The 25,034-nt window shown below is 31.7% G+C and overlaps 3 protein-coding genes across 3 annotated transcripts; 2 read left to right on the top strand and 1 right to left on the bottom strand.

The window, feature by feature from the left end:
• On the bottom strand, positions 1–2,971 carry LOC107482709 (GDP-L-galactose phosphorylase 1). Its single transcript, XM_016103292.3, has 7 exons — positions 2,330–2,971; positions 2,032–2,144; positions 1,850–1,909; positions 1,500–1,742; positions 1,221–1,406; positions 840–1,088; positions 1–734 (listed from the first exon to the last, which is right to left on the bottom strand). The coding sequence occupies exons 1-7, from the start codon at positions 2,448–2,450 to the stop codon at positions 414–416; spliced, it is 1,293 nt and encodes a 430-aa protein (XP_015958778.1). The 5' UTR covers positions 2,451–2,971; the 3' UTR covers positions 1–413.
• A 6,918-nt stretch (positions 2,972–9,889) lies between these two features.
• Positions 9,890–14,242, top strand: LOC107482788 (protein CHAPERONE-LIKE PROTEIN OF POR1, chloroplastic). Its single transcript, XM_016103405.3, has 5 exons — positions 9,890–10,045; positions 11,841–12,007; positions 12,199–12,302; positions 12,913–13,366; positions 13,759–14,242. The coding sequence occupies exons 2-5, from the start codon at positions 11,862–11,864 to the stop codon at positions 13,913–13,915; spliced, it is 861 nt and encodes a 286-aa protein (XP_015958891.1). The 5' UTR covers positions 9,890–10,045; positions 11,841–11,861; the 3' UTR covers positions 13,916–14,242.
• A 4,685-nt stretch (positions 14,243–18,927) lies between these two features.
• LOC107482933 (uncharacterized) lies at positions 18,928–19,653 on the top strand. Its single transcript, XM_016103558.3, has one exon. The coding sequence runs from the start codon at positions 18,971–18,973 to the stop codon at positions 19,481–19,483; it is 513 nt and encodes a 170-aa protein (XP_015959044.1). The 5' UTR covers positions 18,928–18,970; the 3' UTR covers positions 19,484–19,653.
• Positions 19,654–25,034: the final 5,381 nt, after the last annotated feature.

Consider the following 25,034-nt stretch of genomic DNA (forward strand, 5'->3'; position numbering starts at 1 on the left):
TTCATCCATGAAATCACCTTTATTATAATGGGAAACACCTTTTTAGTTTTTACACACTATATCCACGTTTTCCACCTTCCTAATCACCTAAAGCAATCAGTTTCAGCCAAAAACAATAGAGATACCAACCGTAATTTTGCACATAAGTTCACATAACAGAAAGGAAGTGGCAGGTCAACCACTTATTGCATAGTTGCATCACATCATTACATAGAACAAGTATATAACCAAGCAAGGAAACACAGCATCAAACCAATACAAGCCACATTATTTTTCAGGTCCTTTAAAAGCACAGGACATATTTCCAACCTTTATTAACCACCACCATAGATGGTACTGGTTTGAACTGATACATCATACTATGGAGTATTATACTGGAGAATCAATATTAGATTTGTTCATCAAGAGCATTGTTACTGGAGAACAAGACACTCTTGTGAACCAGCCACCATTGCAGGGGAAGGACTGGAGCCAGCTTCCTCTACACATTGGCATTTGACCTCGAGCTCGCTGGATGTCATGGCTTGAAAAATGAGACAACTGACTTCTTGAAACCTCTCTTCAGAGAGCGAGACTTCAGCAAGAAGCCGCCAAGCATTGGCTTCAGATGCCTCTTCATAGTCCTTCCTCCTCTTCAACACCATGTGCCCACTGATTTCCCACACAGCAGGGTTGACTTGAGTGTCGAGAAGCTCGGCACTCGCTTCTCCAAGAGCTTGTTTCTCAGCATAACACTGTTTCATCCATTTTGAATAAGTTGTCACAAATATTGTTCATGGAACTGACGAGTGCAATTTAAATTTTCAAACAACTTAAGATAAATTCCAAAGCCAATTTACCTGTGGTAAGAGGAAGACTTGTCTACCACAATCAGAAATAAGAATATTGTAAGGTATGTTATTGTGTTGAAGACAGATGCATGCATCTGACACAGTGTTTGCTAAATCTTTGAGCAAATGACCACCCTCAAACACAAGGCCTCGGATGGGGTAGTTCAACAATTTTGAAATCTTCACACCCCGATTTAGTTTGGCAATTTTCTTAGTAGGGGCCTTCTCAATGGGGAAAGGCACAGCCAGATAATAAGCCTGAACATGCCAATCACAAAATTGAAATAAGTTTTATTACTGAGGTAGCATTGTACAACAGAGCAATAAGCTAATAATCAACATGGCCAATAAGGATATGATCGGAAGCAATTCAGATTCGGAAACCAGTACCTGGAAATGAAGATGGTTAATAGTCGCAAATGCACCTAGGCTGTTGTAACCTAATCGAAAGTATGGATTTCCTGCTTCTACTGCCATGTGGAGTGCAAGCAGAAAGCTGGCATGATCAATCCTTTGGGGAAAACACTCAAAAATGCGAGGAATTAGCAGAACATGCCCGTATTCTATAGGACTGACCTGTTAAGACACATCAAGCTTTATCCCATATAAGCCACTTATTCTATGAACCCTTGAGGTAAAAAATTTCAACACAAAATTTAAGAAACTCACATTGATGGCAACAACACTAGGAGAGTTCTCAACATCAATTGGCGCATTGGGAAAGAATTGGACTTCGGCATCACTGCTTGCTTCGAATTGAAACAGGACCTCTTCCTGCCCAATTTTGGTGAAGTTGAATTTGCTCTCATCAAAAGGTTGGAGGACCTTATCAACTTGGAACTCAGTAGGTCGCTTCTTGAGGTGGCGGCCTTCATTCAGCTGGGCAATAAAACCATACTCACCCGGAATCACCTGCACCAGAATTACCCCCAAAAAACCACACATGAAGCCTAGTGCGGAGCTAGTAGTTTATCAAGATAACTAGAGAACATCAAATAAAGAGGGCAGAGAAATCAGACCTTAGTTTCGCAGGCAGTAACATCATAGCGAAAAAGCCCTCTCTGCATCCGATCTTCCCACTACAACACCAAAGCATAAAAACTTAAGCACATAACATGAAAAACAATTCATACAACAACAAAACTGATGAAAATGTTAAACTTGTTGATCAAATCCGCCACCATCAAAACTTCATAGTTACCTCCCCAAGAATGAGCGAGTCCAAAAAAGCCACAGATTGATCTTTGCATAGTGGCAAGTCCTTTCCACCAACCTTCTCAACCTCTTTAAAAGCATACAAAGGGAGCTTCGCCGCTGTCAAAAAAATATCGCACAAAATACACCATCCAACACATCATGCAAATAAGTAAACCAGTAAAAAGACAGCAGAATTTAAACATAAAAATAAAAGACACACAAATAAGCCTTAAAATACATCTACAATATCATGCATGCAAGTAAAAATTAAATCTTTTTCCTTTAAAAAAAAAAGAAGATACCTTGAATGCAACAGCTCTTGAGGCAATTCCGGCCACATCCTTCAGAAGGTGGAGCAGCCACCCCAACCTCCTCTTTCTGAAAATTCGAAACCAGGGTAGCAACTCTCTTAATGCTCAACATCTTTACCCTTTCTCTTACCCTAAACCCCCAAATCACAACCCTAATCCCAATTACCGATCGAAAATAGGAGATCTTTATTATTTTTTCTTGCTTTGCGGAAAGGAAGAAGAGATTACTAATTGGAGAGCTACTACGACACTAAACGAAGAGGGAAGAGAGGATGTTGTGGCCACCGCCGGCGAGGAAGAGGAGGTCAGAGGGGCTGCCGCCTTCAGAAGGCAAAGCGCCACGTCCGCCGTGCGGCGAAGGGTTGGAGGCAGTTAGGCAACCCTTGCGTCGTAGAGAGCGGACATGAGTTAAGGGGCGATATACTCTTTGAACAGCCGTGATGCCTGCAACGCCTCAAACCCTGGGTTTCAACCCTCCAATCCTTCTTCCTCACTAGAACAAAGAACAAGATGGAGAACAATCTTCTTGGATGGGGATTCCGTTTGAACCCAGAGGTTGGGGATTTGGGAGATCTTGAGAGACGGAGACAAGTGTGGAGGCTACGGAGAGGGGGTTTTGTTTTCGTTTTTTTGGGTTGGTTTGTTAATTTATTTTTTTATTTTTAGATGTGGGCTGTGTGGGCTGTGGACTGTGAGATGTGGTTGTGATCTACCATCATATTTTATGATTTTATTTTGTTTTTAGGAATACTTTTGGTCACTCGTTTTTTGAATAAACTTTTTTAATGATTAAAAAGATGAGGCTGGATTTTTACGCCTCCCATCAAGCTGCACCGGGTTCAAATTCCAGCTGAGGTTGGATGTTCCAAGAATCCATAATATCTATATAATGTGTGTAAGTATGTTGTGTAGGTGTGTAAAATATGGAAATGTATCAAATTAATTTTTATTATAAATTTTTTTTAATAAATGGAATCATAGTTATCAATGAGTATAACTCAAATGACATAATCTTTTCATACTCACTTAAAAGGTCACAAATTCAAATCTCTTTATTTTTGATAAAAAAAAATAGAAGCATGGTTTTAATATTTTCACATATTATACATCGTGCAATGATTTATATAAAAAAATGACAATTGATTTATGACAATTTTGTAACAAAAAGTCTCTTATTCTATTTGTATGAAAATTATAATAACTATTTTGTGATTATTTTTATAACTTTTTGAGTACTTTTTTAATTATTCGTTCTAAGAATACTATTATTAACTTAAAATATCAATTTTTATATTGGATTTTAATATTTTAAATTTGCAACAATGAAGTTTGAATATAAAATTACACGCATTAATATTGATAGATAGTTATAGCAGAAATTAATTTAGTAATAGAAAAAAAAAATCGGGTAATGTAAAGATATTGGTGCATGGAGTGTAATTTATAGATGTGAATCTGCAACTGTACATCTGTGTCAAACATAACCTGTATTTTATGAAAAACGAAAAGAAAAGTTGTATGGTGGCTGCCCAACGTAAATTGTATTTTGCAGGAAAGATAATCTGAGGGTGAAATGTATTTTTTTTGGTCCCCTGTATGCAAATCGGAGTAGATATTAACTGTGTTGGAACCAATGTTCTGAAAACCGATTCGAACCAGTTGAACCGTGAACCGGACACCGAAATAGTTCGGATAACAAGGAAAACTGCAGAATTTGAAAATTGGCGTTGAACCGGCGAATCGGTCGGTTACCGGTCGGTCGAACCGAATCAGGACCCAATCGGTTTTTTAACCTTGTAGCAAAACGGCGCCGTTTTGCGTTTTGGGAACCCTAATTCCCTTTTCCCCTTCGCAGTTCGCACTTCGTCCAGCTACTCATCACTCCACTCCAGCGTCCCACAGAAGACAGAGTAACACCCACAAGGCCACGACCCACCACTCCGTCGCGCCCTCAGCCACTTCGCATGTCACCTCCGTCGAGCTCTGCCTCTGAGAGAAAGCAATAGAGAAGCGTTGAAGCGTTGAAGAAATTAAAGCCTGAAGTCCTTCGAGCTCTGAGAGAAAGCAATAGATTTCCTCATTTCCAGGTAATTTTTAATTTAGATATGAACATGATTTTGTGATGAAATTCTGATGAACTGAACTCTGATGAATAGAACTCTGAGTCTCTGAAACTGTTATGAACTGATATAGTGATATGTGAACTCTGTGAACTCTGATGAAACTGTGATGAAATATAAACTGATTTTGTGATGAAATATGAACTGATTTTGTGACATGATTGTGTGAATTCTGATTTTGTGAAATCTGATTGTGTGAACTCTGATTTTGTGACATGATTTTGTTATTGTGAACTCTGGTTTTGTATACTCTGATTTTGAGAGATGATTTTGTGAACAAAGAATTTTTTGAACCTGAGATGTTGTTTGTATACTTTAATTTTGGAATTTGGATGTTGTTTGTTCATTTGTTGTGAATTTGAGAATTGAGATTATTGGGTTGGATGCTGGTAATATTTAGGTATGGAAGAAAGTATCAACCAAACATGGCAAACGAATTAAGATTCTAAAACATTGATATTTCAGAACCAATGGCAGCATCATTTAAGAAGTGCCAAAGTGGATATTTCATCCGTTAAAACTAAGACGTTCAACTAATCTTAAAGATCTGTTCATGTGCAGCATTGTAACATAGTTTCAGTCCCCAACCAATACATGGTACAATAAATAGCAGTGACAAAATTTTAAGGGAAAATCTTTGTAAGAGTTTTTAATGTAAGTGCCATATGAATTTCAATTCTTCATCTTTGACCAAATTTAATTGGCGATCTCAATAATCATCCATCTAAAGATCTATTCGTGCTCCAAACTGATCAACCGAAGTCTTCCCCTTTTGTTTTGTACTCCGAAGAATTGAAACCTGCAAGATATCACAACGGAAAAAAACCATCATTTTTCAAAAGGTTAGTTCAGAAGAGGATCAAGCTAGCAGAGCTAGATAAACGTTTTTTGCACTCATTCTAAATCGCATACTGAGCTAAACGTTTTTTGATTGGTTGTTTGTTTGTTGACTTTTGAACTTTGAATTTGTATTTGAATGAGATTATAACATTTGGTTTATATAGTACTTTTAATTTGAATGATATTTTAAAGTTTCGATTAGACTATAATTATATTTTCATGTGCTTATTTATATTTTATTTATTATTTTATTATAAAACGCAATTTGCATTTTGCAAGTGGTCAGCGGCAAACGCAAGCTCACAGCACCAAAAAAAAGTTTTGTTGTATGTTGGATACGTGTGCTTGAAGAGCTCCTTATATCCATAAATTTATCAACATTCACCTCTTCATCAATCGTGTCTAATTTCGTATGCTTTCAAACTCAACATATAGTTCTATCATTGGCACGTAAAATTGGACTTGTTGATAAATATATACATGCGTGGTCAGTGATGGACATTAGTTGAAACTGAATCAGCCCACCAAATACTTGTACACGATTCTTGTATAAAATGTTGCTTACCCTCTTTAAAATGTGACTTTGTATGTTCTCAGAAAGACCATTTTGCGATTCTACAAAATCTATGGTGCATGGAATAACAAAGAAAAACGGGCATTCACAAACAAAAATCACTCCTTCGTGTGTGTTTAGTATAATCTCACCGTTATAATATACTCACAAATTTGCAATATCTTTCGTAACCTCAACTTTATCTAACCCAACTTTTTTGACACTATAAATGGTAAAAAAAATTCACTATGAAAGAAAGAGGAATAAAGGTGAGATACGAAACACGAATGTATTACCAATGGTATTTATAAGCAAGACTCGCGATTTAAATATCTTTTCCATACAAAACGCAAGCTGCATTTTGCAACTTCTAAATAAAAAATAACTTTAAAATTCAAAACGCAACTTGCGTTTTGTTCATCTGAAAAAATTTAAAAAATTAATCCCATACATAAAACGCAACTTGCATTTTGCAGGTTGCAATTAAAAAAAATCCAAAGTCCAAATAAAGTTTGCAATTTACCTCTGACATCATATCAGTGTAATTATTTTACACATATACCACAAGGTCATCGTGATCAGATGTCACCCCTTGTGCGTTCTCTTTGGTGAATGAAATTGTTGGCAGATCGGGTGCTCCGCTGTCTTTTCCAACTTGATATACCTCTTTAAGATGACTTTTACGTGAGGATTTAGTAACTCCTCCTCCTGCAATTCCTCAATTTATCATATGTATGTGCCTATCAGGAGTTTTGGGGGGGGGGTCGATCTCGCCGTCCTTCAGGTTCATCACCTCTTTTCCTTTTTCCTTGGTCGTCCGATCTCTCGACGAGGTATCTTTTTAGCCGACCTTCTCTAGACAGTTTTTCTATGACATTTTTCAGATCATAACAGTCATTAGTAGAATGCCCATATAGCTTATGATACTCGCAGTATTCTGTTTGAGTTATGATCTTTTTGTGTTTAATGGGGTAAGGGGTGGAAGTTTTTTAGTGAGACAGATCTCCCTCTAAATATCAGCAAGAAAAACTCGGAGTGACGTGTAGTTGTGGTATCTTCAAGACTTCTCCGAGTTGTACTCCTCTTTTTTTGTCTCATTCTCTTTATCTCGAGCTTGGTAGGGAAGGTTTGGCTTTGGGACGAGATCGCTAAGTCAAGAGTTCTCCTCCATAATGATATACTTCTCTGCCTGCTCTTATACTTCATACAAGAAAATTAGGTGTCACTTGGAGTGTTTCACTAACTTCTTGTTTCACCCCTAAGAGAGTTGGAGCGTGTTTGACTTTATTCTTTTGAATTGAAATTGGGTGAAAAAACTTATTTGCCAAGTTATCAAAGCAAGTCATCGACCTATGCGGTAAATTATTAAACCACTTCATCGCTGCTTTGGTCTGATGTTGTCCGAAAGACTTTTGCAACGAGTTACATCGGACGCATCAGCTAGGTACATCCGACTTTTGAAATTGTTAAGGTGATGTCTTGAATCGGTCGTACCGTCATAGAGATCCATGTCGAGACTTTTAAAATTCTTGGAAACCCTAGCTCACATGATTTCTTCAATAAATGGGTCCTCCCCTCCAAGATGACTTTCATCCTGATCCGCTCGATTTCTCCGACTTCGAAGGTCGGTTTCTAATTTCGAAAACTTTTTCTCCAGCTCTTTTCGTCTTTGTATTTCTTTTCGCAAGTATCTTTCCGATTCCTACTGTCACTCAATCTCCTGTTCGAGTTGTTCTAATCGACCGCGGTGTCCATGTACGAGCCTCTGAATCACTGTAGGATGAAGAGGCTCCTCATTCTCGGGGGGATGGATTTCTGAATGGATCTGCTGTGCTGGCAGGTTTTTCGATGTACCACGCGGAGGTACTTGTTCTTTCCTATGGTCGAGGTAGTACGAGTGCTCGGTTGTCGTGATTAAGTTCCGGCTCGGACTCAGATGCAGTATGCCCGTCTTCAAATTGTTCATCTGCCATGTGAGGCGTAGACTTCGAGGTCCCCGGCAACGCGCTAATGTTTCGAGGGTTATCTGAAACAGGGTTGTTTTTGGGCCTGAACGTGAGGCCCATGTTTCTTATGGGGTAGCGTCTGACTTCTGCTAGTGTCGAGGTGCCGCCGTCCGAGTTCCTCGTGAGAAGGTGGGGGTGGTACCTACAAGGAATTCCGATATTTAAATTAGCAAGGGTTTAAGTAGGTTTTTAGTTAATTGGGTTCTAAATATACGTGAGGGTCTTAGTGTATTTATAGTAGGATCGATAACCACCTTTGATGGTGGATAACCGTTTCCTTTTGTTAGAGAAGTTGTTGAGATCTCCCTTCTAGATTATTAGGAGATATCTTAAGAATCAATTATTTATTTAAATAAGTAGGGCTGAAGTGTCTTCATTACGCCTAACTTCTATGAGGTCAGGTAGGAGTAATAGAAACCACCTTTATAAGGTGGACTTTTATTCTTTTTGAGCCTGATTTTATTTTGGGCTAAGAAATAAATAAAAATAAATATAATCTTATTTTGGGCTAAGGAATAAATGGAAATAAATATGATCAATCAATTGTAACATTTGATCTTTTTGTTTAGACATGAATAAAGTAAAAATTAAATTTAAAAAATGTTACCATAATTGATAACAATTTAATTCTTTATTATTATAAGTGAAAATCAAATTAGTAATGATACTTATTTGGTCATTAATTTTTTTCCCTCTAATTATTTAGAGAAAAATATAGTGATTTGTTTCGTTAAAGCTCACATTTTTTTCCCTTTTTTACCTTTTTATCTATATTTTAAACAAGTGACAAATAAGCTTTAAAAAGTTAAACTAAGTCTATTTTTTTAACATTTTTGAAAAATTTTTAAAAAAATCTATAATAGTTAATTTGATTCAATTTTATTTTTAATGTTTAAAATAAATTTTAATATTACTCTTATTATTATTAAAAGATTTATTAACAAAAAATCTTACCAAAATTTATTAATCATAAAAGATCCTAACAAGACTTATTAATCTTCTGAACTTATGAGTAACAGAAAATATTAGTTTAAATTTTAGAAAGCTTAAGTTTTTTATTTTTTTTTAAACAAGATATCGTTGAGGTTTCAAAACAAACGAAAGAGTATAAAAGTGACAAGGAACAGAAGATAATGCACTATAATATATAATGTTCTACGGAGACTTGCCTCCATTTAGTCTTCAACAATAGTTGAGAATCCTACTATAAAACAATGTTACAAGATTGTTTTCTCAAACTTTTTAAAAATAAGCCTTAACTCAAATTTCACGAACAAAAAAAGGAACTTCAATAAATACTTTGTAAAATAAAACATTTATCAATCTAAAGAGTAAAGTACTATTTTGACTCCAAAAGATATAATTTTTGAATAAATTATTCTAAAAAAAAGAAATAATATTTTAATCCTCTAAATATAATATTAATTTGACAAAATATACCAAATATAAAGAGACACACTAAAAAATATTTTAAAATCAAATTTCAACATTTCTTTTAAATCTACGTAAAAAAAAGAAGAATAATTATTTAAATCTTCCAAATTTTATAATTTTACATTAAGTAAATTCTTCTGGCAATCTTTTTTCTAGTGAATGGAAAAATAATTAGAAAATTTTGAAAAAAAGGTTAGTAAATAATAATTTATTTTTTTTAAAATTTTAATAGCTTTTTTTTTATTTTGATTTTTTATAGTATCCTCCAACCTAATAGATCAAGGATTAATCTATTACAGTATTGAGCTTCATTTAAAGATTTGCTGCTGACTAATGAGTTGCTGTATGTACAAGACTTTTTATTAAATTATAAATAAAAAATAATTAATTTTCTAAAATCCTAAATACATATTTTTTTGGTCAGGTAAAATCTTAAATACATATGAATTAGTCAGTCGGAGTAGGGAATACTGTGAACAAAAAAAAATGTATGGTCTAAAAGTTGGCCCAATCCCTTGCGAAATGGGCTTGGCCCATACCTGCTTGGCTGCTTACAAGCCTAACCTGTATTGCAGCTATTTGGTGGCCTAAACGATAATTTACTGCCAAAACCAGACCCAAGTGTCTCCACTTAAAACCCCTCCGCCCAATCCCTCTTCCGCCGTCGCTTGTTCCGCCGTCGCCTCCCTTCAACTGTCGTCTCCGTTCCGCCTTTGTAACCCCCTGTTGACCACTGCTTCTCTGCTATCCTCGGGTTAGGTTTTTTTTCTTCTAACCTATTTTTATGCTATGGGGATTTTGTTCCTTTTTTCAGTGTTGTTTGTTAATTCCCATATTGTGAAATTTTTGTGCTGAAGTTTCAATTTTACTTCTATTATAATGATTTTTACTGTCATGAAAAGCTTGTGTATCTTATCTGTTATGTAATTGTGTGCATCTCTTTACTCGCTCCATGTTTCTCAAATTGAATTGGCAATGGTTATATTCAAAATGGTTGGCTTTCCCAATTGCCATGAGTCAAATGGAATTAGAGAAATTCAATACATATATATTGTTCTAATTCTATGTACATTATTATTTTATGGTATGTATTTGCAGAGATAAAAAGAAAAATTGCCATGTGATGAGTTGATATACTGATTTTGCAGTGTTGACAACATACTCCGCTTATCTAATGCCAAATATTTAGTTAGCTCAATTTTAATCTCATGTTTTAGTTTGTGTTGGGGCATTATTTAAGAATTTAATTTTGGTGTACCGTAGATAAAAAACAGTTTTATATATGCATCTAATTATGTAACACCATATCAGTAAAAGTAACTACCTTTTATATTGACTCGTGAATGGTCATCCAAAAGAATGGTTGTGATTGGATAACTCTGAAACGTTTTATAGTGTCAATGTATCAAAATTAAACTCTTTATTTATTTATTTATTTTGGATTTTTGTTACATGAGAGTATATATGATGATCATTATGGAGAAAAATATGATAAAGATGCATGTATATAAAAAATGATATTGAAAAAACCTATGAAGTGCCTTCTATTTGATAAAAGCAAGAGTATAGAAATTTCTTCTGAACTCCGCTACTTGATATTCTTTCTCTCTGGAAGTTACATATGTGTTTCAGATATTAGTGCTACTACAACTACACTGGCTCTCTCCGCTATGATTTTTACTTTATCCAAGAAATACAAAATTATAATTTTTCAAGGTGTAGGGGCAAGTTGATACAAGATATGCCTTGTAAAATAATTTATTTAGGAGTGATGAAAAGACCATTGTCAATGATAGTTTCCTTGCCTCATATATAGCCAGGAATGCATTTATTATTATTTTTTTATTATGACATATTATATATTATATATATTGTGGTATTCAAGTAAAGGAAGAAGAAATAAAAAAGTTGGCATTGATCAAATCACTTTAAGACTGAAAGATTGGAGGGAAAATTAATCAATTTCAATAAATTTTTCCGGGAAAAGGGATACTTTTTAGGATAGTAAGTAGATGAGTCATCTTCTGATGGTTTCTACTTGTCAGAGTTAGATACTTTAGGTGCAATTAGTTTGATTGTGTTTTGATATTGGGGCAATATAGAATGGAATTGGCCTTCTCAATTATAGTTAATTGGCGTCCATAATAACGTTAATTGTTTGTGGTTCCATAGTTATCTTATGCGTCTGGTGGCGATGAGCAATTCAAATAATAACGAGTTGATAAATGAAGGGGTTTGTTGTTCTGAACAACTATATGAAGTGGTTAGAAGTTGTAAACAGTTTGGCTCAAGCAGGAGTTAAATGGCTTTTACTTCTGAGAAGTTTGGGAGAAAAATAATTTACTAGTTGCATACTCATCCACAGCAAAAAGAAAGTTGAACGAAAATGGTTATGAATCTGTAACATTTGGAGCTTGGCAATCTTAGTCACTGTTCACACAAATGATATGCTTGCATCCATTGCTTTATAAATGCTGTTTATCTTATGTATCTGGTGTATCTTTTTTGTTCTCTTTGCTTCAAACATCAATTTCTGGTCTGATATTTAGGTCGAAGGAGTTCTTGCACCAATGAGACTATTGGGATTAAGTAGTTCTTCTTCAGGATGTTGTCTCCAACTACCTACTTGTCACTTGGGATCTCAGCGTATCCGAATTGCTGCCTTTTCTGGGGCTGGGAAACGTAAACAAGAAAAGGAGTTTCTCCAAGAGGAAAGGTACTCGACATATAGTTTGTTATTGTTATTATCACTTGGGGCTAGTTTGGTTTGGGATAAAAACAGTGGTAAAAAGTAATAATTAGTTTTTATACAATTTTTAACACCAAACTGTACTGATCCTTGATGACTGGGTTGTGCCTTGTTAAATGGTAACTAATATACAACTTCAACGACTTGCCACTTCACAGATCCAATATGTTGTGTTCTAGACTAAACCTCAATAAACGACGAGTTCACTTGGTCAAAAGTGCTATGGATGCTTCATATGGTGATATGGCAAATGAATCTGCTGGTAACTTTGATTCTTGATAATTCTATAATTTTAGATGTGATATAACAAATTTCACTGTAAGGCACAATATTTGCGGATGTGAGTTAGTTGGTACCCTTTTTTTCTCTCCCAATGCACCAGTTTCAGTGAAAATAAAGCTTACTTCAACATTGGTTGTATGATATCATACAAGTTTGTTCTCTCACGTATACAAGGCGGGATACTTCAGTGTTTTTGTTTGTCATTTAGTTAAGTTGATGCCAACCCTTTTTATCAGTCATTGTTTAAGCTCATCACCCATAGCTTTAGCATGTCTTAGAAGCTGAACCTGCATAAACAAGAATTATACTTAGGAAGCTAGGGAGTCTGAGAAGCTTGGGGTCTTAAGATAAAGTATAATATTGTTTCTAAATTCACGTCTTTTCTTTGTTTACCTCAAATGACTGTTTTCCTGTCCCCTCTTCTTTTTGCTCCCTCTTCTTTTCTTCTTCTTCCATCTTTTTTGCTGTAAATCTGTGCAATATGATAACTAATAACTTTATCTTCCATCTTATGCATATGAATCATAATACTTTGAATCATTTGAAATTAATAAAATGATTGTTTAGCCCTCAACCTTATTATGTTGCAGCAAATTCAGCTGTTTTCCCAAGAATCAATGTGAGGGATCCATACAAACGACTTGGAATAAGCAAGGAAGCTTCAGAAGACGAGATTCAAGCAGCAAGAAATTTTTTAATCCAACAATATGCAGGGCACAAACCTAGTATTGATGCCATTGAATCAGCGCATGACAAGATAATCATGCAGAAGTTCTATGAGAGGAGGAACCCAAAAATTGACATCAAGAAAAAAATGAGGGAGGTGAACCAATCCAAATATGTTCAGGCTGTAAGAAACAGATTTCAAACTCCATCCCAGAAGTTCATTATCAAAACATCGTTGGCATTCTTGGTTCTCGGAGTTCTAACTGTTCTATTTCCAACCGAGGAAGGGCCAACACTTCAGGTTGCAATATCACTGGTGGCTACAATTTATTTTGTGTATGATCGGTTGAAGAGCAAGATCCGGGCCTTCCTTTATGGGTATGTAAAAATGATAATATGTTTAAATCTTCAAAATCTATTTAGAATATACTTGATTTCATTGCATTCCCTTTAGATCCATGATTTAGTACATTCTAGGATTAATTATGCTAGGGTTTTTTATAGTTTTATTCAATTTTTTTTTTTATCATGGTCCTGTATAGCATACAAAAATTTCAAACTAGAGTACTCTAGTTGAAAAATATTTGTACATCATGGTGACTTGATTAGAAATGTTTAAGACGAGTTCTATATATATATATGATATGGCTTCTATCAGAGTTAATGAACAAAATGGTTACCGTTACCCTAAGCATGCACCATGTATATCATTGCTACATGTGATACTATTATAAGGTATCCATTATAATTAAATCTTGTTTTTCATGTAGGGCTGGAGCATTTGTTGCTTCCTGGTTGTTGGGGACCTTCTTGATGGTGTCAGTGATTCCTCCTATCCCTCTGATCAAGGGACTACGAGCATTTGAAGTGACGACATCCTTGATATCGTATGTTTTATTATGGGTGTCATCTACTTATCTTAGGTAATTACTTAATTTACATATGGAACTGAGTTTTTGAGCACTAGAACAGTTTTCTCAGTGGAAATCTGCAAAAAGTTATACTGCTTATCTTATTTTTACGGGGAGCCTTTCTTTTCTACTGTGTAATTTATCACTATCATCCTCAGGATTTTGTTACTTCTTTTGTATGGTATGGTAATTTTGAGTTGAGACTTGAGCCAGTCAAATATGTTAATCTCCAGGATATGGGGTATGGGAAATGGGAACTAGCATGTTAAGTTTAAGAGGAAAGAACCACTCTCCTTAAATACAACATCAAGCATCCATACTACTCGATGTGGGACTTTGTGCATCATCCATACTACTCGATGTGGGACTTTGTGCATCTCATAGTACCCAAGTCCCTAACATAGCATTCTTTCAGTTTCTTTAGATAGTCATATATCTCAAGTCGTTTAGTATTATTAATTTATTATACAATACATGGGCATGAATGATGCTTGTAACTATGATTATTGTTATATCAAGAGCAAATTACACTGAACTATATTAGTTTTCTTTTTCTTTTTATTTTTTAATTATAGTTGAGACAAAAATACAAAAACAATTATTTTTTGTCCCCACTTTTGGGATTATCCACAACCAAATAATTTTGGGTTTATTGGCTTTTTATTTCTATCTCATTGAATTTTCATCCAAACATTTTGTGAAATTCATTATAACTTTCTATTTGTCAAGGTGGCATTGAATATGCTGAGTTGTGAATTTTCATGCTTTTTTTTTTGTCTGGATTTGTGTTGAATAGATGACATTTTGCTGTCAGTTAGCTTTTTATTGTGGTATGGCTTGTCATGGATGGAATTGGACAAGTGGTTATGTAGTTAGAGTTTTGGGTATATGATCTTTATTATTAATTATTAATGTGACCTTATAGCAAACCAACTTAGGTTGGTCGAGTAGTTAGTTCATTCGTCTGCTTATGCAAGTGTTGGCGGTTCGAAATCCAGCCATGTGTATATAGCAACTCATTGGATAGTGCAACTCCTTAAATGAAATTCTAATCTGTGATTGATTAGTTCTTAATCTAACGGATTGGGAGATACAGTCAGATTGGGAGATATTGTGGGAGAAAAAAAGTGACGTTATAGCATTCTGTTGTCTGATTGACACTTCTTAATGGTGGTATGTAGATTCCGTTTTAATTAAAGCTTCTTTTAAAACATGATTTAGACAACCTTAGGTGTGTAATAATCAATAAAATTGATTTGTATATATACTCTAGAAATTGATTTTATACGATGAGCTAAAAGAGTGATTTTTTTTTTAGGTTTTCAATTTTCAAAAAGCTGTTAAAATGCTATTGATGCTGTGACATCAAGAGATACATAGTGACGGACTACATCCAGTTTATTTAGATGTTGCTTCTGCTATAATGCTAAGAGTTTTGTTGTGTGTTATAATCATAATAATTTATAAGGCACTCTATATCAATGTAAATAATCATAAATCTCTACATTCCAACATATGTCTAAACAAATTTTCATGACTATAAAATAATCATAAATCTGTTGGAGATAATTTCTATATTGCTCTAAATAATTATAAATTTTCATATTCTAACACGTAATAAACAAATTCTATATTTACAAATATTTCCTTAAAAATTTAACATTAAAAATATTAAAGAAAATCATGATAGAAAATGTTGTGCATTGAAAGTAACATGGTTTTGGAGGGCATTCATATCATGAGTGGATTTTTTAAGAAAAAATTATTATTTGATAAAGTGTGATTTTTTTATATATTTTTTAAATTTCATTTAAAGAATGTAAAATGGAAAATTACACTTTATCAAATAATTAAAAAAATTAAGAAAATTTATTTCCTATTTATATTCAACTCCTTGACCATCACCCACTAGATGTAAGAGTGCATAAGGGACCACACTCACATTAATAGGGTTTTGGTTTTTTTTTTTTTCCGTATAACTTTGATGGTATCCAAAATGAAGATAGTGTTCTCTAAATGATTTCTTTAAAAAAGGAAAAAATGTTTAGATCAAAATAAAAGAATACATATTCTATTTTAATTGGTTTATAGTATATATCTAAGAGCTAATAGAAGATATGCTGTATGAAATATGAATAATCATTTGCCGCCTATTGGTATATCTTTCACAACTACTGGGGATGTTTAAGGTCTTAGGACCATTTAAGCTCGAGATAGGATTCAATTTGTTCTCTGCACAATTAATTTGGTTCTGAGTTTTAAATATATTTAGTTTGATCTTCGAGTTTTATAATTATGAGCCAGGTTGGCAGAAATTATTTTTAATATGAAAGGAGAGATAGTGTTTTAGTTGAAAATTCATTTGAAGTGTATTACAGTATTGTGAAAATTATTCAACAGACTTCCTACGTGTTGGTCAGAATATTGTCATGTGTTCAACATGCTCTCATGTGTTTCAACACGCCTCACGGATTGATTTCTCACTTAAAAAATTTACTCATTTGTAATTATACCAAATACTATCATTTTCAACAAGAATACCAATATTTTTTTCATATAAAAAAAAAATAGCCCCAAGTTGGTCCTCTTGTATTAATTTAGGAAAAATGATTAATTGCATTCACATTTATTATTTGTCGATGCATCAGCTCATATACCAAAGTGGCTATAACGTCATCACTCATCAGGCTTTACATATTCGTAGAGCCAAATCCCAATCCTCAAAATATATTCCATAATCTTAATTGTTAAGAAATAATAATTTAAAATTATATATTTATTATATCTAATATTATGTATTTATTTTAAAAATAATTAATAAATATAAAATAAGATCATTTTAAATTAATTTAAACTAATTTGTATTATTTTCTAAAATTTATAAAACACAATAATATTTCTCGATGTGGTCGTGCACAAAAGGGACTCAAATCTGAATCCAATTAATCAAGTACGCAAAAGAGAAAAATAAAAGTAACACTGATCTTATGGCAGTTAAGCTGATCAAGTTGGAAATAGTTTTGTTTTTATAATTTAAGAGTTGTTCAACAACTCTACTATTTTTATTACAATTGGAGAATTAGCTTGAGTTATGACTATGACACACGTGTTTCTAGTTTATGTTATCTATTAGGGGTGTATATGAATTCGGTAAAATAGATTTTGTTCTAATTTACATTTAGTCTTAAATATATATCGAGTCTATTTTTTAGATTATAATCTGGTCTAAATCCAATAAAACATAAATATTTTAAGGCTATAATTAAATTAGGTCTAACTCGAGTAAAAATTGGGCTTTTAAAACTTTAACAATAATTTATAAAAAAAAATTATTTATGATGAACTTATTTATAAAGAAAAAATTTGTTACCGAAAAGTTGATATCCATATTTAAATTTGAATTTGTTTACAAATTCTAATTTGACACTTTTTTTTATCTGTTTTCTAATTCAACTAGTGTGATTAAAAATAAAATAATAAATTTATAATTAATATAATATAATACTGGAATTAATTTAAAATATATATACTTTTTTAGTTTTCTTAAAATACATATAGACCGAATAAAACTGAATTTATCTTGACCTAGACCTAATTTAAAATAATAATCAAATCTATTTTTAAGATTTATACCCAATACACTAAATTAACCCCTAAAATATTTGAATTTAGACCAAATTTTTAAATTGCACCCTAAATATCCCCAATTGTAACCAATGCTCTACCTTACCTTACAAAACCGTTAGAATAGTGTGAATTAATTCACCTTATTCCTGCCAAAATTTTATATCTTGAAAATGATATTACTGTGTGAGAATTTTCTTAGAACTTTCAGCACTCACAATTTTATTAGTACTTTTGCTGACTTATCATAGAATACTAAGCATCTATCATTACGTACTGATGTCGATGGTCTCTCTCTCCCCCTTGGATAAACCATTAATTTGAATTTAATAAAAAAAATCTATTTTTATTAATAACCTTTTAACCGTTTCTTTTATTAACAAAAGACAATTTGTAATCATTTTTAGCGAAAATGATATTTTAAAAATTAATTTGATATGATTTTAAGAACAATTCTAATGAAATGCTTTTGAAATATCATTTTTTATATTTTTAAAATGTGAATTAATTTTAAATTAAAATTCGTATTAAAATTGATAAATAAATTAAAATCAGCATCACCTCCTTGATAAAAAAAAAAACCAATAAAATTTTACCATCTTTATAATTATCTTGATGGAATAACTAAAATAATATAAAATTTTAATTGTATTGACACTAAATATTAAAGTAATAGATTTTATTTTAATTTTAAATTATTATTTTATGATATATAGTTTTATAAATGCTGATATGTCATTTTATGAGATTCAAAATAAAATTAAACTTAAAATTAACATTGGAGATGTTCTAAAATATTATTACCAAATAAGACTATAATATTTTTTAAAAAATATTGTGTGTATACAAAAAAGTAGTCATAATATATACACATGTGTGTATATAAATATATGTAATGTTTAATTAATTTTTAATATTTATTTTATATTCGAATGACTGATTTGTAGATAGTTTTTTTATACATACGTAATATGATGGATATTTTTTCGAGACTACTTTGTTAAATTTTTATAGAGTAATTATTTAAATAAGTCTTTAAAATTTTTAAAATTGGATATTTTAGTCACTCAAATTTTATAATACATAAAATAGTCTCTAACATTTATTTCAGTTAGATAATACAATTTTTTTTTTAATTTGATCCGAAGAGTGAAGTACAAAATAATTTTCTAAAAATAAAAAAAATTCATAAAATTGAAAAAAATTGTATTGTGTAACAAAAATAAATATTAAAAATTATTTTGTATAATTTAAAATTTAAAAATCTAAAATATCTAATATTAAAACATTGGTGATTGATTTGTATAATTATTCATTTTAATATTTTTGAGAAATTGATTATTGGTGTCTCTCTATATATATATGTCCCGTATTCTTACTACTTTCAACTACCACAAAATCCTCTTATTCCTTCCATAGTTGTTCTTTCTCTTCCACATTCATTATTATGACAAAGTTTAAGAATTCTCAAGTTATAGTGCTCTTTATCCTTCTTCTTCTCCTTGTAATCACACCCTTGTTACCTTCTTCTCTAAGACCCACCTACATGTACTTCATATCCAATTTCCTCATCATAGCACTTGGTGCCGAAGCAGGCCTTCTTACTATTATTTTGAGGCCGTTAAACGAAAAAAAACACGTTAATTTTATAGCTCAAAAGCCTCTTATTAACAAAAGTATTACCGTTGAAAAGCTCGAGAAGTTTGTTTGCGTCGCAAAAGTGGAAGAAAAGGCGCGAAATTGCGCTTCAATGCCGAGCATTTTCTTCATTGGAGGTGATGATGGAGATGAGGATTATGAATATGATTATGATGATGATGATTTGAAGGCCGAAGATGAGATTGGAGGAGTTGATAATGGGCAAGAACTGTTTGCAAAAGCTGAAGCATTTATTGGGAACTTCTACAAGCAATTGAAGATGCAAAGAGAAGAGTCTTGGATTCATCACAAGGCCTATTAGGATTACATTATTGCTTTCATTAAATTACAAGTTCTATGTTTATTTTTTATTTTTTACTTTTATGGGGTTTGTAGTATATATGTTATGGTAGAGATTTTAAAATCAACTTGGGTTGGTTGAGTGGTCAGCTTACTCGTCTGCTTAAGCAAGTGTCGGGAGTTCGAATTCTACTTTGTGCATGCAGCAACTCATTGGTCAGCGGTAAAAAATTTTAAAGAGAACTGAGAAGAGAAAATGCCAAGAAATGAAAAATAAAAAAGAAAGAGAAAATCTTTCTTAAATTTCAATATTTTTATTTAAATATTTACTTTTTTATTCTCGAATTACTACTATTTTAACATTTAAATTCAAATATCAATTGTGACTTGTGAGAGAGAATTCGATGGAAATGAGTAAATTTTCAAAAAACTTTATCTACAAGATCAAAATTTTCAAATTCTAAAACTCACTCAACAAGAAGGATCCTTTTAATTTTTTTTTCTTGAAAAGAAAAATCTCAACATAACAGAGTGGAATGGAGCACAAAAGAGGTTCATTTTAAAGTTCTCATATCTACTAGAGAATTTTTTTTTGTGAATAATTAAGAGTATAAAAAATTTAGATTTTTTTTACTTAATCTTCATTTATATACAAAATATTCAAACCTCTTATTCATTTTAATTTCAATCATGTTAGTTGTTCAATTAACATTTACTTTTTATAATTTTTTTATAAAAAGATGCCCTTAATGATGATATACAAAATGAGATAGAAACATTATTTGACTAGGAGATGGTAAAATAATCCATTTCTGAGAGGATAGTTGGTTACTTTGTGGTGCTCTAAAAGTTATTTTTTCAAGACTTTTTTCGGTCTCAAATCTTTAAAGATCTGTCATAGGAGATTATGGGTTTTGAGATATGTTATAGTGGATTTGGAATTTTTAATGGCAACGAAAGTTATTTCAATGGGAGCTGGAACTAGTAAACTAGCTTCATGCGGTTCTACAATCAGACTGACAACTGAGAGAAAGGACAGAGTGGTCTGAAAATTTGATTAAAAAAAAGGTGTTTATTCTACTAATTTATTTGTGCAGGTAGTGTAGGCAGAGATACTTCCGGCGGATGTTACAAGCTATAGCTTCACTAGTACTATTTGGAGAGAATTCGTCCCACCAAATGTTGAATACAAGGGAAAGACTGTGTAGATTAGGTGTTATTAGCCAGAATGATAACATGTGTGTTTTATGTCATAAGTATGTTGAAACTGCTTTTCACTTCTTCATTGGTTGTGAACTCACTTGACAGGTGTGGTGTACTTGGTTGTTCGCTCGCTCTTGAAAAGATATGGACTATTCCAGGTACGCTCAAGCAACACTATCAAAGTTGGACGGATATATCAGCAAGAAAGATGAATGGAAGCGATAGTTGGTTGGTTTTTTTGCGGTCATATGAACAATTTGGCTAAAAAAATGATAAAATCTTCAAAAATCAAGATTCAAGTGTGGTAGACATTATTAACAGATCCTTTATAAATTACAATGAGTGAATTGGTGATGAATCCTGTGGTTGTTGATGGCAATGCCGGAGATTGATAGAAATTGTTATTTTTAGCATTATAAATTTTTGTTTTTTTTCTTTTATTTCACCTTGTTGTGTTGAGTTTTTTTTACTTTAAAAAAAATATATATATTTAATGGAGTTGTAGTTCTTTCTATTAGTACTACTTGAATCTGCTTTGATATTTTTTTTTAATAATGCTACATGATTTAGTAAATATTATTAATTTTTGACAGTATTTAATTAGTAATAATTTATATTTATATTTATAAAAACTTTGCATAAAAAAAGTATATATATATATAAAATTTGTACTTATATTTATTAAAATTTGTATAGATGAATTAATATATTTTGTATCCATATTTTTCAGTTTATATGCATAAATTAGTAAAATTTTTTTACTAAAAATAATTTAATATTTGTGTTGGTCAAATAAATAATAAAAAATATTAAAAATGGTTGGTTTTCAAGATTTTTTTTTTTTTAAATTTGCTTTTCTTAGGTCATAGAAGCTTAGCTTTGACGATGTAGCCAACTTGAGGATATCTTCAGGCAACAAGAGTGATGAAATTAATTAATTAAATGAGATCTTTCCAAAAATGTAATATTTAATTTCATGCTTAAAATAAGGGCCAGCTAGTGGTTGGTGGAGCCAATTGCATATGAAGAAAAGATATATTAATTTTGCAAATCTTAACAACTGACGACGGATTTAACTTAAATCTGGTCTCTAAGATTTTGAGCTGCGATTCTGTGATCTTTAAATCCTCGTTTGTTACAATATATTGGAGATTGATTTTGAAGAAAACCTTTAAGCACTTTTTATTTCTCACAATTTGTTACTCTTTAAAAATATTTAGTCAGCCAACAGATAGTTAAATGATTAATGATCCACAACTAAGATTTTCTTTTATAATAAAAAAATTTAACACACCAATATAAAGCATGCAAAGTATAAAATAAGAAACATACTACTATTCTTATGTTATTTTCGACATTATCATCACCACTCTATTCTTTATAACAGTTGAATAACCTGTCAATAATGTCAACAGTTTTCGCTGTTTTATTATAAAAGATAATTTTATTTCTTTTCAAACAAATATTTTAAGTCACGAAAAATAATTCAATCAATTATTTTTTACATACTTCTTTTTTTATCGATACTATTCTCCAATTTTCAAAATACTGCTTTATATCCTCATCTTAACAGCTAGCTGGCAATGCAATCTTGGAAGATATATAGAAAAATCAATAGCGTATGTGCACACTGAACTTTCGTCTACACATAGTAATTTTGTAATTTTTAAGGTTACACACGGATCGGATTGGATCGAATATAGCCTAAAATTTTATCCGATCCGCACTGTACTCATCGGATCGGATCGGATATCGGGTATATCCGCATAATTAAAAAAAATAAAACTATTTTAAAATTTTGTTTGGCTATTTTTACAAAAAAATATCCAAAAAATTCATTTTTTGTCTGTTTAAACCTATTTACTCATAAAATATTATCAATAATAGTTCTCTTGAATAACAAAAATAAAATAATAACACAAGATTTAAGTTTAATTATTCTAAGTTGAATTACAACATAAAAAATTAAAAACAAAATATCATAAAATTCATAAAATAACACACTAAAATTCATATCACATTAGGGTTTACTTTCTTAAACTATGCTATTTATATATAATATGCGGATATACGAATTTGCGGATCAGATCCGCGAATATTACTGTCCAATCCGCAATCCGATCCGATCATAGTGCGGATCGGAGATTCGATGGCTCTGTAGATCGGATAATATCCACAAAATTCGAATTGGATGCGAATAATTATTGCGAGTATGCAAATATTATCCGATCCATGTCCAGTTCTAGTAATTCTGATTTACCAAATGTGATACATCATGCAGCTACCTAATGTATAATTCTATATGAATATTACACCAACTTTCAGATGAGGCACACGTAACAATAACATTTTTTCGTTTGGCCTTATTTGAAATATCTTGAAGTATAATAACATTAATAAGAATCCAAGGGAACAAAATCCCACGATGTTTCGTAGTTTGGATAACATGTTCTGTACAAACCATGGGTGTTTTTTCCCGGCAGCCGCAATCCTTGTTGTACATATGACGATATGATCTTGTCCTTAATACTGCTACTTGCAAATCATACAAGGATAATGCAAATAATTTAATAAGTTCGTTAAATATTGAATTATAGATACGGTAAAATATTTTTTATATATGATAATCATCTAATCAAATTATTTCTTTAAGATAATTATATTATTTTAGTAAATGTTGGAAGTAGTTAATTTGAATGTGTGACTAATATATTATTGGAAATTTGTATACATGTTTTTCTTGTATTTATATGCATTTAGGAACCCTTCTTTCAACATATTATTATTATAATTAGTGTATTATGTATAAATATATGTTATTTAATTTATTTTTAATATATATTTTATATTAGTAATTGATTTTAGTGGTTAATTTTAGTATACATGTAATATGATTATACTAATAAAATTATTGGCAATGTTAGAAATGAATATCTCATTATACGTAGCCCGTAGAGTGCTAATATATGGATAAAAAGTTCATATTAATTAATGATAGGGTGTTTGAAAACTTCTTGAAACTTAATTTTATAAGAATTAAATTGAATTTTAGTGTTTGAAAAAAAGAGATAGATAGGATTCAATTCAATTTTCATTGTCTTCTTCTAAAATTAATTTTTAAAATAGGTATGATTTGAAATTTTATTTCATTAAAATTTAACTTAAATTATAAAATTTTTAAAATATCTTTACAACTTAATTACTTTTCTTATCTTTCTCACACACTTTTTCACACACGGTACATTCTCTGCCTCTCACTCTTGGCCTCCCTCTTCACCTCTTTTCTATTCAACGCTGTGACGCTGCTGTCATCAATTTCGTTTCTCTTTTTTTCGTCACCAATTTGCGTGTCTCTTTGTCTTTTTTCTATCACATTCCTATAAAATAAATGTAAAAAATTATTGGAATTATTAGCAGAATCGACAAAAAATTCGACAGTAATATTATTACCAGCAAAAATAAGTTAACGGTATAAATGTTGTCGATAATGCTTTACTGTTGGATTTTGTTTTTTCGATGTTAATTATCGTTGGAAACATTTGACGATAAACATTGAGAAATGACCAATTTAAGGGAGACATTACCGTAAAAAAAATACGATAGTAACGTTGGCGCTAATAATTGTGTATTGTACCATAATTACCGTCAGAATTTTTCGTTGCAACGATATTTTTTAATTTAACTTAAAAAAATAAAACGAATAACGATAAATTTATCAAATGCAAAATTCAATGATAATATTTTTTTTGAATTAAAAAATAAATAATTTTATTTAATAGGTATCATCATATTTATAACCTGTTTGAGTAAATAAAAATTAATGAAAACTAAATACGCCATTAAAATAAAAAAACTACAGTGTAATAAAGTAATCTCGTCAAAAGAAAATTATACACTAATCAAACAGACTAGACTCTACGGGTCCTCATAGCCATCATCGACGTCCTTCTCCTCCTCCTAAAGGTCTTGCTCCTGATCTTGATGCTATGGTGCTACTATGGGTGCTTGTGTTTCGTCTAGTGTAAGTGCAGATGAGGATGTGTTGCCTCCAGCACCACTGCCCCTACATGCATTTGCTTGTAATAGTCATCCATCTGCTACTGCATGCGTTGTATGTTCTGCAGCTCCTCTCTAAGCTCTTGTCGCAGGGATTTTGCATCCCGAGCATCCTTCATCGCCATGCGTGCAAGGAGATTCTTGTAACACCCTATTACACAAAATCTTACGTTATAGTTGTAAATTAGAGGTGGTGAGACATTACGATGCCTAAAAAAGAAATATATATATATTCAAAAAATAATATACTAAGAGCCAGTGAAAAAAGGATAACAAAACAATAATTTCATCACACTCGAACCGTTAAAGGTAAC

The sequence above is a fragment of the Arachis duranensis genome, chromosome 1, assembly GCF_000817695.3.
Source record: "Arachis duranensis cultivar V14167 chromosome 1, aradu.V14167.gnm2.J7QH, whole genome shotgun sequence".
Taxonomy (NCBI): Eukaryota; Viridiplantae; Streptophyta; class Magnoliopsida; order Fabales; family Fabaceae; genus Arachis; species Arachis duranensis.

Bases quoted from the DNA above. Each gene is read 5' to 3' on its own strand.
- LOC107482933 (XM_016103558.3), top strand. From the start codon at position 18,971: ATGACAAAGTTTAAGAATTCTCAAGTTATAGTGCTCTTTATCCTTCTT.
- LOC107482788 (XM_016103405.3), top strand. From the start codon at position 11,862: ATGAGACTATTGGGATTAAGTAGTTCTTCTTCAGGATGTTGTCTCCAA. The intron at 12,008-12,198 runs GTACTCGACATA...GCCACTTCACAG, and splicing joins GAGTTTCTCCAAGAGGAAAG to ATCCAATATGTTGTGTTCTA. The intron at 12,303-12,912 runs GTAACTTTGATT...ATTATGTTGCAG, and splicing joins TATGGCAAATGAATCTGCTG to CAAATTCAGCTGTTTTCCCA.
- LOC107482709 (XM_016103292.3), bottom strand. From the start codon at position 2,450: ATGTTGAGCATTAAGAGAGTTGCTACCCTGGTTTCGAATTTTCAGAAA. The intron at 1,743-1,849 runs GTCTGATTTCTC...ATTCTGGTGCAG, and splicing joins TTACTGCCTGCGAAACTAAG to GTGATTCCGGGTGAGTATGG. The intron at 735-839 runs GTAAATTGGCTT...TGGATGAAACAG, and splicing joins AAGTCTTCCTCTTACCACAG to TGTTATGCTGAGAAACAAGC.